The 17,264-nt window shown below is 54.0% G+C and overlaps 1 protein-coding gene across 5 annotated transcripts in view; it reads right to left on the reverse strand.

Moving 5' to 3' along the window:
- Nucleotides 1-17,264, reverse strand: part of EXOC6B (exocyst complex component 6B) — a 368,403-nt gene that overhangs the window by 294,448 nt on the left and 56,691 nt on the right. For all 5 annotated transcript variants that reach the window (XM_075420231.1, XM_075420229.1, XM_075420230.1 and 2 more), the window contains exons 3-6: nucleotides 10,226-10,273; nucleotides 7,580-7,670; nucleotides 7,425-7,470; nucleotides 3,214-3,418 (exon numbers count right to left, since the gene is read on the reverse strand). In XM_075420231.1, the coding sequence (XP_075276346.1) occupies nucleotides 3,214-3,418; nucleotides 7,425-7,470; nucleotides 7,580-7,670; nucleotides 10,226-10,273 (390 nt within the window). The remainder of the gene's footprint in view (nucleotides 1-3,213; nucleotides 3,419-7,424; nucleotides 7,471-7,579; nucleotides 7,671-10,225; nucleotides 10,274-17,264) is intronic.

The following is a 17,264-nucleotide window of genomic DNA, read 5'->3' on the forward strand; positions in this document are numbered from 1 at the left end:
TCCCTTCCAACCCAAACCAATCTGTGATTCTATACATCCAGATGCCGAAGCTCTGCTGCACCCGTACGAGAGACGCTGGCAACACCAACAGGGAAAAGAAAAATTTACCACTGCCCAGCACTCAATTTAGCAAACCTTAAAGTCCAAAATGGCTGGAACCAAGCAGAAGGTGGCCAAGAATGAAGAACTTCTGCAAGCGTGTAAGGTAGAAAAATATCAAAAGGAGCAGGGCAGAGTGCTTGGCCCAGGTCAAAGCAGGGACCGAAGCGCTGGTTGAGAGGCTGTCTGGAGCTGAAGAACACAGCACGGATGTCAGGGAAGCTCAAAACATTCGCAGTGGAAATAAATACGAAGGGACAAAAGGTGAAGAGCAGAGAAAGAGTGTAATGAACAGAGAGGAAAAAGAAGTGGGAGATGTTCTGGGAAGGAAGGAGGCAGGGAGGGAAGGAAGGAGGGAAGGAAGAACACACTCTTTGGAGGTTTCATTCAGGTGCGTGGCTGCTTGCTGGCTCACAGCAGGAGCTCAGATAATCCAGAATCGCAAAATCAACCACCACGTGAGGATGAGAACAGGGTGAGCAAATAAAGTTCTTCTCCCAGCTTCTCCCCGTTGTCAGCTCAGGCGCTTCTTGAGCAACCCACGGGGAACCTGGTAAAAGCAGTTGACCACTCTGTCCTTGAAGATGTGGAGAAGCATGCATGAGGAGCTCCACAGGTCTATCAACCACAGGATGAAGACCCGACTTTCCCCCACTCCTTCCAAGCCTGGTCGCTGACGGCTTTGCTCACTGGGCTCCAGTTCTTGCATCTGGGTAGCGCAGGAGCCCTCCAATCCCCCAGCACCTCTCCTGCCTATGCAAGTGAGAAATCTTGCGAAGAGGAGGAAGGCTCAGAAGCGGTGAGCAAAACACCAGGAGAGCGCCCATAGCAGAAACACAGAGGCCACTATGGGCCTGTGCAACTTTCTGAATTTTCCTGTAAAAAATCAGATTTCTTTCTGGGATGCATTAGGAGGAGTGTGGGCAGCAGGGCGAGGGAGGTTCTCCTTCCCCTCTGCTCTGCCCTGGGGAGGTCCCATCTGGAATCCTGTGTCCAGTTCTGGGCTCCCCACTTCAAGAAAGATGAGGAGCTACTGGAGAGAGTCCAGCAGAGGGCTACGAGGATGAGGAGGGGACTGGAGCATCTCTGCTACGAAGAGAGGCTGAGGGAGCTGGGCTTGTTCAGCCTGGAGAAGAGAAGGCTGAGAGGGGACCTAATATATGCTTACAAATATCTGCAGGGTGGGGGTCAGGAGGACGGGGCCAGACTCTTTCCAGTGGTGCCCAGCGACAGGACAAGGGGCAACGGGCACAAACTGGAGCAGAGGAAGCTCCAGCTGAAGATGAGGAAGAACTTCTTCCCTCTGAGGGTGACGGAGCCCTGACCCAGGCTGCCCAGGGAGGCTGTGGAGTCTCCTTCTCTGGAGATATTCCAGCCCCGCCTGGCCGCGGTGCTGTGCAGCCTGCTCTGGGTGACCCTGCTTGGGCAGGGGGTTGGGCTGGGTGACCCCCAGAGGGCCCTGCCAACCCCGACCATTCTGTGATTCTTTAGAGCAAGAGATGGAGAATTAGCAGAGCTCAGCAGCCAAGGACACGTGGCTGGACGTGCCCGTCTCTGCCCACCCGGCACGGCAACCGCCACGGTGCCAGGGGGTTCAAACACCCCTCCCAGTACCACAACGTCAGACCGGGAAGCTACAAGAAGAGGACACAACATCCACACCCTCTTACATCTCTATAATTGATAAATATCCTTAGCAGGATATAAAGAAGTTATTTATTTATTTGAAGTATCATGTTTGCTGCATTAGCTGGGCATCAAAAGACAAATAAAACTCTTATTCCTTTCCAGCCACAGAAAGAATTCTTTTACAAAGCGTGGCTGCTGTAATAAAGAAAAATAGAGTATTTTTTGTAAAAAATTACTGTTCTAGAAACTGCCATACCAGGTAAACTCAGCACAGCGACAGACGGAGCCTTCCCAGACGCCGCCACCGCGCACATCTGACTCCCCAACAGGACGCCCAGGTCGCGGCGGGTCTTCTGCACCCTCAGAAAGACTGGATTGATCCCCCACAAGAACAAGCAGCACAGCTTGGGGAACTCTCCGACGCAGCACAGCGTCTCCCCACAGCCCTGTCACATGGTGTACGGCTTCGCTCGTTTTCCGAAAGCACCAGAAAGGGGTTGAGCAGACAGTAAGGCAGCGGATATTCTGCAAATTAATCAATTAATAGAAATCCTCAAGCTAGATCATTTTACAGAGGGATGGTGTTTACAGGACAGAATATTGAACTCGCCTGTGCCTCTAGCCACAAACACAACAGCGCAGCTTCATCACCTTGTGAAAAGTTACAGGGAGAGACCTTCCCATAAATCAGCAAGTTCCACCCACCGATCACCATCAGAGGAAGCGGTTTCCTGCTCACGAGAGGTAACATTTCGTTACCTGTGGATCTGAACTTCATCAGAGCAGCAAAGCTCTTCTTCAGAGCCACTGCGAGCAACGCTCCCTAGCCGTGATCAGAAAAAACTGTATTGGAAATTCAAAACTAGAACATTAAAGCAGGGTGGGAACAGGCAATTCCATTTCAATCCACCCATGGGGATGCTCAATTAATCAGGTTCATCTTTTACAGACATCAACTGCCAGGCAAACACAAGGAAACCACAAAGTTTACCCAGTATTCGAAAATCAGTTTAAGAGGCAAAAGAAATCCAGCAGCGGTCAGTGCGTGGATGGAGCTCTGAGCAACCTGGGCTGGTGGAAGATGTCCCTGGGGTTCCCGCACCTGGGAAATCAGCACTGGTGTCTCCAGGTCTTCATGGTGCCACCAGGCACAGCAGCACGAATGCCCCTGTCCTGCTAAGCGGAAAACACGAGTCATGCCCCGACCGCACCTCCCAGGCTCCAGCTAGCCAGAGCCTACAGCAGGAGCAGATGACAACAGAAATGGTCCACCACTTTTCAGAGGTATGAAAATCAGCAGATAAACTCCAGTAGCAACCACAGAACGAAGAATCACTGCTCCACCCGGTAACAAAATTACTTCAATATTTAAAACTACATTCACTGCCTTGGGGTTGGACAAGTAGAACTTGGTTTAAAGCATCTGTGAAGCGTCCTCCTCTTCCCAAAGAACATCCACCACTGTGCACACAGAAGACGTCCTACCTGTTTCATCGCCGTCTCTCCGATCTTGTCCGAGTGCTTACGGATACTCTCCAGGAAATCCTTGAGGTCTGACATGGACACTTCTTTGATCTCCTCACGCAGCTTTGGAATATTATCCACCATGATCTTGCAGAAGCGGTAGTGGCTCACTTGGGGCAGGTACGTGTGCTCAAGGTGCTCCAGGGTCTTCAGCGCAGGGTAGTGTCTGGGGAAAGCAAGCAAGGCAGATGCGGCAAGAAGAACGGCTGTTCCCATCCCACTTCCCCTCCAAAATGTGCATTAACTGGAAATAATTCAATATATCTCAGAAGGTTCAAAAGAACATAGACCTTAGCATCCAGGTAACCATAAAAGCACCGTTTTCCTTCTGAAACAGAGCAGTAGAGGAACATCAAGGCACGCAGCAGCTCCTTCCTCAAGAGCTTTGATGTCCAGACAAGGACCAGCTGGGTCACAAGTGACCACCATCAGCTCCCACCCTAGTGAAGCTATCTGGGCCACCGTACCACGCAGCACAGGACAAACACATCACCTTCATCCCGACCGGCCAGACGCGGGGACGGGATGAGGCCAGCAGGGTTTGCGAGTGCAGCGCCTTTTACTGGGTGCTGCGTGGGGGCTGGCTGGGAGCACCTTGCTCCTGCTGGGACCTAGGGATGCTGCAGACTCACCTCAGTGGGGCTGTCAGGTTCACAGCCCCTAACAGTGAGGTGCTACAACACAGAACCATGGAGATGGGAATGTACCGTAACACAGCGTAGACCGATAAACCGTGTCTCACACGTGTTAATAACCAATATCTGCTGCTAGAACAGATACCTGTTCTTCTTCTGTGGAGATCCTGGACTGGTTAGGTTCAACAAGGGCAACTAGGTTCAACAAGGGCAAGGGCAGGGTCCTGCCCCTGGGGAGGAACAGCCCCAGGCACCAGTACAGGCCTGGGGCGGACCTGCTGGAGAGCAGCTCTGCGGAGAGGGACTGGGAGTGCTGGGGGACGACAGGGTGACCATGAGCCAGCAGCGTGCCCTGGGTGCCAAGAAGGCCAATGGGATCCTGGGGTGCATCAAGAGGAGTGTGGGCAGCAGGGCGAGGGAGGTTCTCCTCCCCCTCTGCTCTGCCCTGGGGAGGCCCCATCTGGAGTCCTGTGTCCACTTCTGGGCTCCCCAGTTCAAGAAAGATGAGGAGCTACTGGAGAGAGTCCAGCGGAGGGCTACGAGGATGAGGAGGGGACTGGAGCATCTCTCCTACGAGGAGAGGCTGAGGGAGCTGGGCTTGTTCAGCCTGGAGAAGAGAAGGCTGAGAGGGGACCTTCGAAATGCCTCTAAATATCTGCAGGGTGGGGGTCAGGAGGACGGGGCCAGACTCTTTCCAGTGGTGCCCAGCGCCAGGACAAGGGGCAACGGGCACAAACTGAAGCAGAGGAAGTTCCAGCTGAAGATGAGGAAGAACTTCTTCCCTCTGAGGGTGATGGAGCCCTGGCCCAGGCTGCCCAGGGAGGCTGTGGAGTCTCCTTCTCTGGAGATATTCCAGCCCCGCCTGGCCGCGGTGCTGTGCAGCCTGCTGTGGGTGACCCTGCTTGGGCAAGGGGTTGGGCTGGGGGACCCACAGAGGGCCCTTCCAACCCCGACCACTCTGTGATTCCATGATTTCATGGCCACAAGTGGTATAAAAAGACAGCTCCCTCTGAAGCCCTGCAGAACCAGGGGGGATCTCTGAAGGCAGAGGGTTATTCCTCCTCACTTCCCAACAAGCAGCCACACACGCCCCAGCCGCTGGAGGAAAGCTCTTTCTGTCCCTTCCCTAAATTCCATACAACAGCAGATGAAACCTCTGTCTCCACCTCTTCTCGCTGCTGACTGTCGATCCTCTGGGTTCAGACCATGCTTCGTTCCCCACTTCCACCTCCAGTTAACAGCCACAGACTTGGCACTTCACAGAGTCACAGAATCCCAGCATGGCAGGGGTTGGCAGGGACCTCTGTGGGTCACCCAGCCCAACCCCCTGCCCAAGCAGGGTCACCCAGAGCAGGCTGCACAGCACCGCGGCCAGGCGGGGCTGGAATATCTCCAGAGAAGGAGACTCCACAGCCTCCCTGGGCAGCCTGGGCCAGGGCTCCGGCACCCTCAGAGGGAAGAAGTTCTTCCTCGTGTCTGGTTTAAGAACCTCACGCCGCAAATGGCCCATAACTCGTCTTGGCTACCTTGGGAGAGCTGGGTTTATTCAGCCAGAATGCAAAACCTGTTACTCCTCCGAGACTGTGCCCCCCAAATCCAAGACTCACGCTGGTAACCAACCCCTTTGCTGGCCATCGTGAAACGATATATAAGCAAGACCACGTGCAGACACAAAAATATTTCATATGCTGTGCTGCGTTCGGTGAATGAAGCCATCAAAACCAGACAAAGGAAGAAGGAGGAGGGGGGAAAAAAAACCCAAGGGTTCAGATTTTCCTTAAATGTGGCTTTCAACTTCTATTTGTTTCAAAACGAACCAATCCAAAGAGGGGAGAAAAAAAAAAAGCGAGCTGCAATTTGCAGAAGCAGAGCCTGGAAACACTTCCCAGAGCGAGGGAACCGAGCGGCACGCGGATTCCTTCAGACGTTCACGGCGCTGCGATCAGCTCCAGCTCCCCACCCACATCTGTCAGCGGGTGAGCCCCTCGCTGTTCCCTAAACAGACTAAAAACAGCCGGGCAAACTGTGCGCTGCCCTACTCTGTACCGAGCCATCTGGAGAAGGAGGGAGCCAGCTTTGTGAATAACTACATAGATATATATATATTAAAAAACCTGTAACTCCTCCGGCCAGCCCAGCTTTCAGGCTTATCTGCTCACCCAAGGCTCCAAGGAGCACAGAGATCAGCGGAGGCAGGAGGGGAAGCGTAAAAAATACACCCATCCAATTAGTTCTCGCCTTGTTTGAAGCATCTGGTTTCTCCCGTCGTGTTTCTGTGATGGATGGCGGGCGCAAAGCCGGCGTGGGATCCGAGGGCTTGCCCTGCGCGGCGTTCAGCCGGAGCCGGCCGTGTTCGCAGCTGCCCCCCCTCCAGCAGCTGCTCTTTGGCCGATTTGCCACCCCCGGGGGCTACGACGCGGCTCCGACGTCCCACGCTGCTTCAGCAAACCGTCCCCCAGATATCCCGGACCAGAGTTTCGTCCTGCAGCCTCACAACTGATGCAGGGTGAGAGAAATCCTGCACTGACAGCTCACGATTTCCGAGCCACAGAGCCCTTTTAGTTCAGCTCGCTCTTCCAGATCATTATTTCTACGGCAAAATAAGCCCTACGGCTCCTCACCGTCTCCCACCACCCCACGCAACCTTTCTCAGGTCTCTGGCTTCCACTCGCGTTCGTCGGGTCCTCTCGGGTTCTGTCGGGTTTTGCGTGGTGACATCCACGGAGTGAAATTCAGTCAGTAACGCGCCAGCACCGAGCGACGCGTTGGCCGCGTACGTCACCACAGTGAGCTTCCATGGGGAAAAAAGTGAACACCCACCATAACGTAACAGAGAGAGTGAGGAAAAAAGGGAGCTACTGGAGAGTCCAGGGCAGGGCTACGAGGATGAGGAGGGGACTGGAGCATCTCTGCTCCGAGGAGAGGCTGAGGGAGCCGGGCTTGTTCAGCCTGGAGAAGAGAAGGCTGCGAGGGGACCTTCGAAATGCCTCTAAATATCTGCAGGGTGGGGGTCAGGAGGACGGGGCCAGACTCTTTCCAGTGGTGCCCAGCGACAGGACAAGGGGCAATGGGCACAAACTGGAGCAGAGGAAGCTGCAGCTGAAGATGAGGAAGAACTTCTTCCCTCTGAGGGTGACGGAGCCCTGGCCCAGGCTGCCCAGGGAGGCTGTGGAGTCTCCTTCTCTGGAGATATTCCAGCCCCGCCTGGCCGCGGTGCTGTGCAGCCTGCTCTGGGTGACCCTGCTTGGGCAGGGGGTTGGGCTGGGTGACCCACAGAGGTCCCTGCCAACCCCGACCACGCTGGGATTCTGTGAAAAGCCCAACTGGAACCAAAACACAACCCGCCGCAACCCGGGCTCCCGGCTGCCCCGCAGGAGGCTGAGCCGGACCGCGCAGGCACCAGCCAGAAACCGGGTCAGCCAACTTGGCGAGGCTGATTTTGACATCCTAAGCTTTAAGCACCTCTTCCATTTCCCCAGCACCAAACAGGTGCTTTTCAACTCTTCTAATATAAACCCCGGTCTATATAAAATTTACCTTTTAGATTTCATTTGCTCTCGCAGCTTGCTGTACATCTCCAGGACTGGAAAGAGAAGGAAAACACACAAGCCTTGAGATACAAGACACAAAGCAGGGAGATAAGAATTAAAATAAACAGCTGTACAAATTCAGAGCAATTTCAGATTCCTCACCAGGAAGACACAGCGTCAGCTTATCGACCGTCGCGGAAATATTTCTCTGTTGTAGCCGGCACTGCTTCAGCTCTTCCATTGCTATTATCAACTTTGGAAAGGAAGAAAAACAAAAGAGAAGGTTCACTATACGAGCAGTAAAGAGATGGAGTAGAGAGGGTGTGAGCTGCGCCGCACTTGTCACGACCATCGCGACGGAGCCTGCTCCGGTAAGCGGGGAGCTCGCCGAGCGCTGCGGAGCGTGGCCGGAACAGGGGGGTCGGGCAGCTCCGGGCTGTTCCGTCGCGCAGCAGCAGCGTTCCCCGGCCGAATCTCAAGCGAGCAAGCAGCAAAACCAAAGCCATCAAAGTACCAGCCTCGTAGCACCTCCTGCGAATTCCAAAAATGATTTCCCCTTCCTGTTTTACTCATCTCTTCCCCAGCCGCTCTCCGAGCGTCTCTTTTCTCGTTCTTCTCACAGACAGGATGCGGCCGCTCGCTCCCGAGGGGATTCTCACCCTCACCACCTAACCAGGCTTTTGAAATGCTCAGTCTCCAACAGAAGAACCTCTGGACAAGGGCAAAACAAGGATTGGCCATCACCTACAAGGGAAAACCCTTCACTGTCTGCTTTTCACAGGGGCAGGTCGTGGATTTGTCCTCTAGGGCACCAATTTGTCTGCACAGCACCACGTGGAGTTTGCAAAGCCCTTTGGGACGCCCAGGTTCTTCTGCTCTCAGAGCTGAGCCCTCCACTGAGGGTAACACAGAAGCACGTTTATCGGATTCAGGAGAGAAGCTGCATCACCTCCTCCCCAAAGGGCATTTTTATCTTTCATCTTTATTACGATAATTGGTCTGACACAGCCCAAGATGGGGATTTCCTCGTTTATTTTTCAAATGCAACGCAGCTGACTGAAACAGCAACGCCTGCAGCTGCTCTGAGCAAAATGAAGCCTGGGTGTCTTGGAGGGCAGCTCAGAAGGAAAACAGAAAAGGTGCAAAGAGGAGATTTACACGGAATAAGGGCAAAGCAATGCAAGAAGGGTTGTCCCTGGGAGCTTTCACGCATCTGCATCTTAGACACTCAAAAAACTTCAAGCATCAGTGCCTTCACGCATACCCAGCTCTGACGTCCCACCGGCCCGTTAATATTCCCCCACGATGAAGGGGCAGCAGAATTCTTGTGGTCAGGGGCAAATCGCACCCAAGAGACGCTCGGCCACTTCCTCGTCTCCGTGCCTGGACGCCTCTGCCCACGCGGCGCAGAAACCACCCCGGCTTTAACCGCCGCTGTGCCACGCGAAGCGGGAGCTGGGCTCTCCAGCTTGTATTCGTAGAATGGTTTGGGTGGGAAGGGACCTGACAGACCACCCAGTCCCAACCCCCTGCCACGGGCAGGGACCCCTTCCACCAGCCCAGGTTGCTCAGAGCTCCATCCAACCTGGCCTTGAACCCTGCCAGGGAGGGGGCAGCCACAGCTTCTCTGGGCAACCTGGTTCCAGGGGCTCACCACCCTCACGGCGAAGAATTTCTTCCTTATATCCAGTCTAAATCTCCCCTCTATTAATGTAAAGCCATCCCCCCTTGTCCCATCACCCCCTGCCCTTGTCCCAGCCCCTCTCCAGCTCTCTCGCAGCCCCTCCAGGCCCTGCCAGCTGCTCTAAGGTCTCCCCTTGTCCTTCTCCTCCCCAGGCTGAGCAGCCCCAGCTCTCCCAGCCTTTCCTCCCAGCAGAGGGGTTCCAGCCCTCGGGTCATTGCTGGGGCCTCCTCTGGCCCCGCTCCCACAGCTCCAGCTCTGTCCTGTGCTGAGGGCTCCAGAGCTGGGTGCAGGACTCCTGGGGGGTCTCACGACAGGGAAACAATCCCCCCCCCGGCCCTGCTGGCCGATGCAGCACTGGTGTGATCAATCCCATTCTCACCACTTAGGGCTGCGGGAGCAAGTCCACACCTTGATTATTGTTGTTCTAAGTCCTTCACGATCCCCAGGCTTTGCCTTCCACCAGCTGGAAGTCCGTCTGGACGTGGTGCTGTGCAGCCTGCTCTGGGTGACCCTGCTTGGGCAGGGGGTTGGGCTGGGTGACCCACAGAGGTCCCTTCCAACCCCTACCATGCTGGGATTCGGTGTGATTCTGTGATTCAGCTTTCAACCAACAAGCAGCAAAAAAAGAACAATCACTGCCCAACACACTCACACAACTTGTGACAGGACAAGGGGTGATGGTTTTAAACTCAAAGAGGGGAGATTTAGACTGGGTATAAGGAAGAAATTCTTCACCATGAGGGTGGTGAGCCCCTGGAACCAGGTTGCCCAGAGAGGTGGTCGATGCCCCATCCCTGGGAACATTCCAGGCCAGGTTGGATGGAGCTCTGAGCAACCTGATCCAGCTGAAGATGTCCCTGCTCATGGCAGAGGGGTTGGGCTAGCTGGCCTCTGAAGGTCCCTTCCAACCCAAAACCATTCTGTGATCATCCATGCAGAAAAGCAAACGCCAGGAAGGAGACCGAGGGCGCGCTGTATCTCCACAGCCATGGACGTTGCCCGCTCACGCCGAGCAGTCCCTGATGCTCGGTGGGATGTGCCGCCAGCAAGCAGAGCCAGCCAGTGGAAAAGCAGACAGACAGACAGACAGAATGAATGAATGAATGAATGAAGGTATCACTTACTTCTTTTCCTTCATTCTGCAGCTTTCGGTTGGTGTCCGTCACTTGGTTCTGTGGGGATATTGGGGAAAAAAGACAAAGCACAGCTACATGTAAATCAGGACAAAGTTTTTCACAAAAAAAGAATTTGTGCATAAACCATCACTTTTCACTCAATCTTCTCTTGCTTGGCATAAAAGAGGACTAATTAAATTAGCTGATTGCACAGCCATCACCAGCCTGGCACACGGGACCCCAGCAGCCACACAGCAAACATCAAAGGTGCCAAGGAGGATTTTCTTCCCTGTCACAGGGAAAAGTCGAAGGCCACAGGAGATAACGCTGTTGGACGGCAGCCTCGAAAAGCTGCAGAATCAGATTTTGTAGCAGATGCTGACGTGGCTTCTCACCTTAAAAGCTATTTTCTGTGAGTGCTAGAGGTAGGACATAAACCTCACGGCATTGGATTTCCTTGGTCCAACACCAAATAGATAACATCTAGGTTTTAACTCTTTAATATCACAGCAAGAAGAGACCTCTTCGATGTGGGCTTTACCTATCAAGTTCAAGTATTTTCTTCTAGCTCTTCAGACGCATTTCCCACTGGATCCTTCCTCCTGGCCAGTACAAAAAAGTATTTTTATATATTTGGTGTAAAAAAAGGTACAGTATTTAATTTACTAAACCACCTTTCTGCATTATCCTATCAAGCTGGGGCTCACGTTCAAAAATTGCCCACTTTGCAAACTCGTAGGGCCCCTGGACTGGCAGGATCTCGGCGGTTCAGCCCTTCACAGCTCTAGGGACCAGTTTGGCCCAGTGAAAACACACACGAGAGCAGAATGAATTTTTAGACTCATCAGGACACAAAACCAGCAGCTTACACATTATTCAGACACCAAGTTGAAAGCTGACTTGGGGAATTCTCCCGAACCCTCACTCAAGTTCAGACAGGAGATGGTTTGTGAACAGAGATGCCATCTTCTACAGACCAGCTGGGATGGCTGAAAAAAAGTGACACCAGCCTTCCAGCAGACATGGCCAGCTTCAGGTCATCAGCAAAAGCAGCCACTTCTACAAGCAAACACCAGCAGGGAAGGCCTGCTCCGAGTTCAGGTGCCTCGGGTCAGTCTGAGACTGACAGGCCGTAAACCTGCTTTTATTCCAAAGAAAAAGAGATTGCTCTTTTCACAGCCACAACAGCTGCAAATGTTCACTTCTGGGCTCATCTCCATAAGATGTCACAGAATCCCAGCATGTTCGGGGTTGGAAGGGACCTCTGTGGGTCCCCCAGCCCAACCCCCTGCCCAAGCAGGGTCACCCACAGCAGGCTGCACAGCACCGCGGCCAGGCGGGGCTGGAATATCTCCAGAGAAGGAGACTCCACAGCCTCCCTGGGCAGCCTGGGCCAGGGCTCCGGCACCCTCAGAGGGAAGAAGTTCTTCCTCATCTTCAGCTGGAGCTTCCTCTGCTTCAGTTTGTGCCCATTGCCCCTTGTCCTGTCGCTGGGCACCACTGGAAAGAGTCTGGCCCCGTCCTCCTGACCCCCACCCTGCAGATATTTAGAGGCATTTCGAAGGTCCCCTCGCAGCCTTCTCTTCTCCAGGCTGAACAAGCCCAGCTCCCTCAGCCTCTCCTCGGAGCAGAGATGCTCCAGTCCCCTCCTCATCCTCGTAGCCCTCCGCTGCACTCTCTCCAGTAGCTCCTCATCTTTCTTGAACTGGGGAGCCCAGCACTGGACACAGGACTCCAGATGGGGCCTCCCCAGGGCAGAGCAGAGGGGGAGGAGAACCTCCCTCGACCTGCTGCCCACACTCCTCTTGATGCACCCCAGGATCCCATCGGCCTTCTTGGCACCCAGGGCACGCTGCTGGCTCATGGTCACCCTGTTGTCCCCCAGCACTCCCAGTCCCTCTCCACAGAGCTGCTCTCCAGCCGGTCAGCCCCAGCCTGTCCTGGTGCCTGGGGTTGTTCCTCCCCAGGTGCAGGACCCTGCCCTTGCCCTTGTTGAACCTCATCAGGTTCCTCTCTGCCCAACTCTCCAGCCTGCCCAGGTCTCTCTGGATGGCAGCACAGCCTGCCGGTGTATCCACCACTCCTCCCAGTTTGGTGTCATCAGCAAACTTGCTGAGGGTGCACTCGAACTCTTCATCCAGGTCATTGATGAAGGAGTTGAGCAAGACTGGGCCCAGTACTGACCCCTGAGGGACACCACTCATTACTGGCCTCCAGCTAGACTCAGCGCCGCTGATGCCAACCCTCTGAGCTCTGCCATTCAGCCGGGCTTGCTGTACAGTGGAAGCCGCTGCCGGATTTCAGCCGGCATCATCAACTTTTAGGAACCAGTTCCCGTGTGTTTTCAGGAGCTCTGTTCTTCCTACAGGCAAAACGTGTATCAGAGCTTGGACAACCGCACGAGCTGCGACACGGAGCAGCTCCCAAGTGCACCCAGGAGCATCAGATGACGCACACCAGCTTAAGACCTTTGTTTCCTGACGCTTTTCAAAAGCTGCAGAAAAAAGATGAATTTTTAATGAATTTATCCCTAGTGAATGAACAGCATTTGATGCTCTCCAACCATCCAACAGATCACGGATGGTGCACGGAGCAGCAGCAACAGCAGAGAAAAGGAAGACAAGCTCTGAGATGGACTCAGAAGAGAACAGCCATCTCGCTCCTTTCCGAGCACACCACAAGACGACCAGTTCGGATGGAAAAGGAGCTTTGTACTAACATACTCAGGATCCAACCTGTTTCCTGATGGCTGCTGAAGGATACTGGGCAGCAATGATTTCCCAGACTGGTCCACATTTCAACAGGAGCTCTCCCACCGAGAGGTTGTGGCTTAACCAAGCAGAGCTGTCCAGCTTCACAGGCTTCCTTTTGTTTTAACACTGGCCATGCTGGTTTTTGGCAGGTTCTCCTCCCCATCTACTCTGCCCTGGGGAGGCCCCATCTGGAGTCCTGTGTCCACTTCTGGGCTCCCCAGTTCAAGAAACATGAGGAGCTACTGGAGAGAGTCCAGCGGAGGGCTACGAGGATGAGGACGGGGCTGGAGGATCTCTGCTCCGAGGAGAGGCTGAGGGAGCTGGGCTTGTTCAGCCTGGAGAAGAGAAGGCTGAGAGGGGACCTTCAAAATGCCTCTAAATATCTGCAGGGTGGGGGTCAGGAGGACGGGGCCAGACTCTTTCCAGTGGTGCCCAGCGACAGGACAAGGGGCAACGGGCACAAACTGAAGCAGAGGAAGCTCCAGCTGAAGATGAGGAAGAACTTCTTCCCTCTGAGGGTGACGGAGCCCTGGCCCAGGCTGCCCAGGGAGGCTGTGGAGTCTCCTTCTCTGGAGATATTCCAGCCCCGCCTGGCCGCGGTGCTGTGCAGCCTGCTGTGGGTGACCCTGCTTGGGCAGGGGGTTGGGCTGGGTGACCCCCAGAGGTCCCTTCCAGCCCCTACCATGCTGTGACTCTGCAAGCTTACCGTGACGCAAGGAGAGGAGTCACCCCATGATCTCCCCGCACGCAGATCCCCACGGCATCTGCATCGCATCGCTCCCCCTTCTGCGGTAGCTTCAGCTCTCCTGGCTCCTTGCCCTCTGCAAAAACTGCTCATTTCCTTCATGATGTATCGAGGTTTTATGAGCACACAGCATCTCTTCCAAAGATTATTTTATTTGCTTATGTCCTGAAAATCCCAGCAGGAAAAAGGAATCCGTGTAGGGTAATTTAAAACTGCTCCTCAAATAATGCCAAGGCTGTTAGTAGTCTTCTCTTAAAATTACATATCAGTCCCAGCTAGAGCGAAAAGTAAGAGCATATCCTGCCCTTGCACACGAGGAGTTTTCAGGGGGCAGGGGGTTGTGTTTTGTTTTGTTCTTAAGGTCTACATCCATACTTGGAAAAAAAATAGATGATTATTTACGTAGACTCTCTGCAGACACATCGAAGCTTTTCAGAGGAGGTTTCATAATCCAAGCCAGACACACAGCAAGGGGGGACAGACAACCGGTGGGCACGCGTGAAGAATGAGCCCAGGGGATCACACGAGGGGCTTACGGGATGCCCGAGTCGTTGGTTCATTCGTCTGTACACGGAATACATGGGATGGAGCCAGGCTTTGCTTTGGGGGTTCCTAAACAGCACTCTGCTGTCATTTAGAGAGTGTCGAAGGGCTGGAGAGGAATTCTGAGAACGGACCCGAAGGCCACCGCTGTGACCCCGCACGGCTGCGCCGACTCACAAATATCTGCAGGGTGGGGGTCAGGAGGACGGGGCCAGACTCTTTCCAGTGGTGCCCAGCGACAGGACAAGGGGCAACGGGCACAAACTGAAGCAGAGGAAGCTCCAGCTGAACCCGAGGAAGAACTTCTTCCCTCTGAGGGTGACGGAGCCCTGGCCCAGGCTGCCCAGGGAGGCTGTGGAGTCTCCTTCTCTGGAGATATTCCAGCCCCGCCTGGACAAGGTCCTGTGCAGCCTGCTCTGGGTGACCCTGCTTGGGCAGGGGGTTGGGCTGGGTGACCCACAGAGGTCCCTGCCAACCCCCAACATTCTGTGATTCTGGGATTCTGTGAAGACAAGGCATCCAGCCCACATTTGGCATGTGCACTCTTAAAACAAGGAACACCAATATTCCTGCGAGCGTAGGTGACCCTGCTTCGGCAGGAGGGTTGGACTAGATGACCCACAGAGGTCCCTTCCAACCCCTACTATTCTGTGATTCTGTGATGCTACACAAAACACCCCGAAGCTAAAAGCACTCGAGGGAAGATAAATGCTGGAGATGCAACACAGAGGGCATTTATTTTATTTGTGGCTGCACGTAGTACGTTCAAAGAGCAGCGCTACTGAGAAAAAGCCCAAGATCAAACGGAGAAGGAACAGCTGGAAGAAAACACGCTCTCATCACTGGGCCCACGGAGGATTCCCCGGGGAAACCCTGACAAAGAGGGCTCAGTATTTCTCCAATAAGTTTCTGCGTGTATTTTTCTCATGTGCCATTTTATAGATCCCATAGTAACGGGAATTAAGAGAGATCCTGAGGGTACAGGGACGGACTTCACAGTGAGCCACCAACAAAGCAGCTGTTAGCAGAATGGGAAACAGCAACCAGCCTCTGCAGACACACAATGTGCAATTTGGGGCCAGGAACAATAGCTTTAAAAAAAAAAACAAAACAGCTTCTTTCATGGTATTTCCAACGGCCTCATCCTGCAATCGACCGGTGGATGACTCCGTGCTGGGGAAAATGCCATGGTCATAATTCATGTGCTTCTGGTGTCCGGATTCCCCCCCATGAAGGTGATGGAGACCTGTCTGTGCAAAGCCAGAAGCCTGCTAGGAAATGCCAGAGGTAGCTTTAAATGAATAATTACAGAATCACAGAATGGTAGAGGTTGGCAGGGCCCTCTGTGGGTCACCCAGTCCAACCCCCTGCCCAAGCAGGGTCACCCACAGCAGGGGGCACAGCACCGCGGCCAGGCGGGGCTGGAATATCTCCAGAGAAGGAGACTCCACAGCCTCCCTGGGCAGCCTGGGCCAGGGCTCCGGCACCCTCAGAGGGAAGAAGTTCTTCCTCATCTTCAGCTGGAGCTTCCTCTGCTTCAGTTTGTGCCCGTTGCCCCTTGTCCTGTCACTGGGCACCACTGCAAAGAGTCTGGCCCCGTCCTCCTGACCCCCCCCCTGCAGATATTTAGAGGCATTTCGAAGGTCCCCTCTCAGCCTTCTCTTCTCCAGGCTGAACAAGCCCAGCTCCCTCAGCCTCTCCTCGTAGGAGAGATGCTCCAGTCCCCTCCTCATCCTCGTAGCCCTAGTTAGATGTATGGAAAGCAGCAGTCAGCACACTGAAGTTAGAGTTCTTCCTTCTTCTCCAGAAAACTTGCTTTGCTGAGATTTTTTTTTTTTTCTCCCTTATTTACAACTTCATCTTTTTTAATGCCCGTTAAACGATCTCCCTCGGTGCCAGACTCCCAGAAAGGTTCTTCTGAATAGGTCAGAGCCCACTCAGCCAGGAAGACCTGCTGTGGGGGTGTCTGGAGACAGCCCACCCCTCTGCGGGTGCCCCACCGCTCAGCCCCACTCACGCAGCGACCGTTCCGGGAGGCCGCTTTTGGTTTTCCCATCACGGTCCCACCTTGCTGCCACAGCAAGGGATGGCACAGCAGTCTCCCCTGCCTCTGTCCTAACTCGTGTAGGAAAATGAGGAAGGTTCTCTGACCTCTGACACCAATTAAATCATCGCTGGGCTTTTTTAGACACCCCAAGCTGTGGAATACTTCTGTTTTGAGGAGCAGCAGCCAAGCTTCAACGGCCAGCCCACCCGGTCCCAACACGCAGGAACACCTCCAGCCTCCAGGTCCCTCTTCTCCCCAGACACCTGCCTAGTTTCCTTCCCACCTCCTCGCCACATTCAGATGCCACAAATGGCTTTTTCCACGTAGTACTAAACACGGTTTTTCAGGAAACAGGGAAACAGGGAAATTCCACCTTTCTCTCATCTTTCTGCACAGCTTTAAAGCCCATTCCTACCTGCACACATTTTACTTTCTCCATTCCCAGCAGTAAGCATCTTACCTTCTCGTGAAGCCAATCAAACCTGGAGACACCAATGAAAAACAACCGAGCTGTGCATTTGTATCCACAGTCTTTCAGTATTTAGTGACATTAGTAGTTATTTTTCACTACTGTTCCTGCTTACACCTGAACATCTTTCAGTGCTCTGATGTTCATTTGCTTGTTAAATCTTAACATCTCCCTTGCCAAAACTGGGCAGACACCTCGTGACTGCAGAGCCAGATCTTTGCTGACCTGTCTCAGACACAACGCTGTCTGTAATGAGACTTCAGCCTCAGGTGGGGCACTAGCATCTGGGTCCAGTACAGGCTGGGGCGGCCCTGCTGGAGAGCAGCTCTGTGGAGAGGGACCTGGGTGTCCTGGTGGACGACAGGTTAACCATGAGCCAGCAGTGTGCCCTGGGTGCCAAGAAGGGCAATGGGATCCTGGGGTGCATCAAGAAGAGTGTGGGCAGCAGGGCGAGGGAGGTTCTCCCCCCCCTCTGCTCTGCCCTGGGGAGG

Source organism: Opisthocomus hoazin, chromosome 5 (genome assembly GCF_030867145.1).
Source record: "Opisthocomus hoazin isolate bOpiHoa1 chromosome 5, bOpiHoa1.hap1, whole genome shotgun sequence".
NCBI lineage: Eukaryota > Metazoa > Chordata > Aves > Opisthocomiformes > Opisthocomidae > Opisthocomus > Opisthocomus hoazin.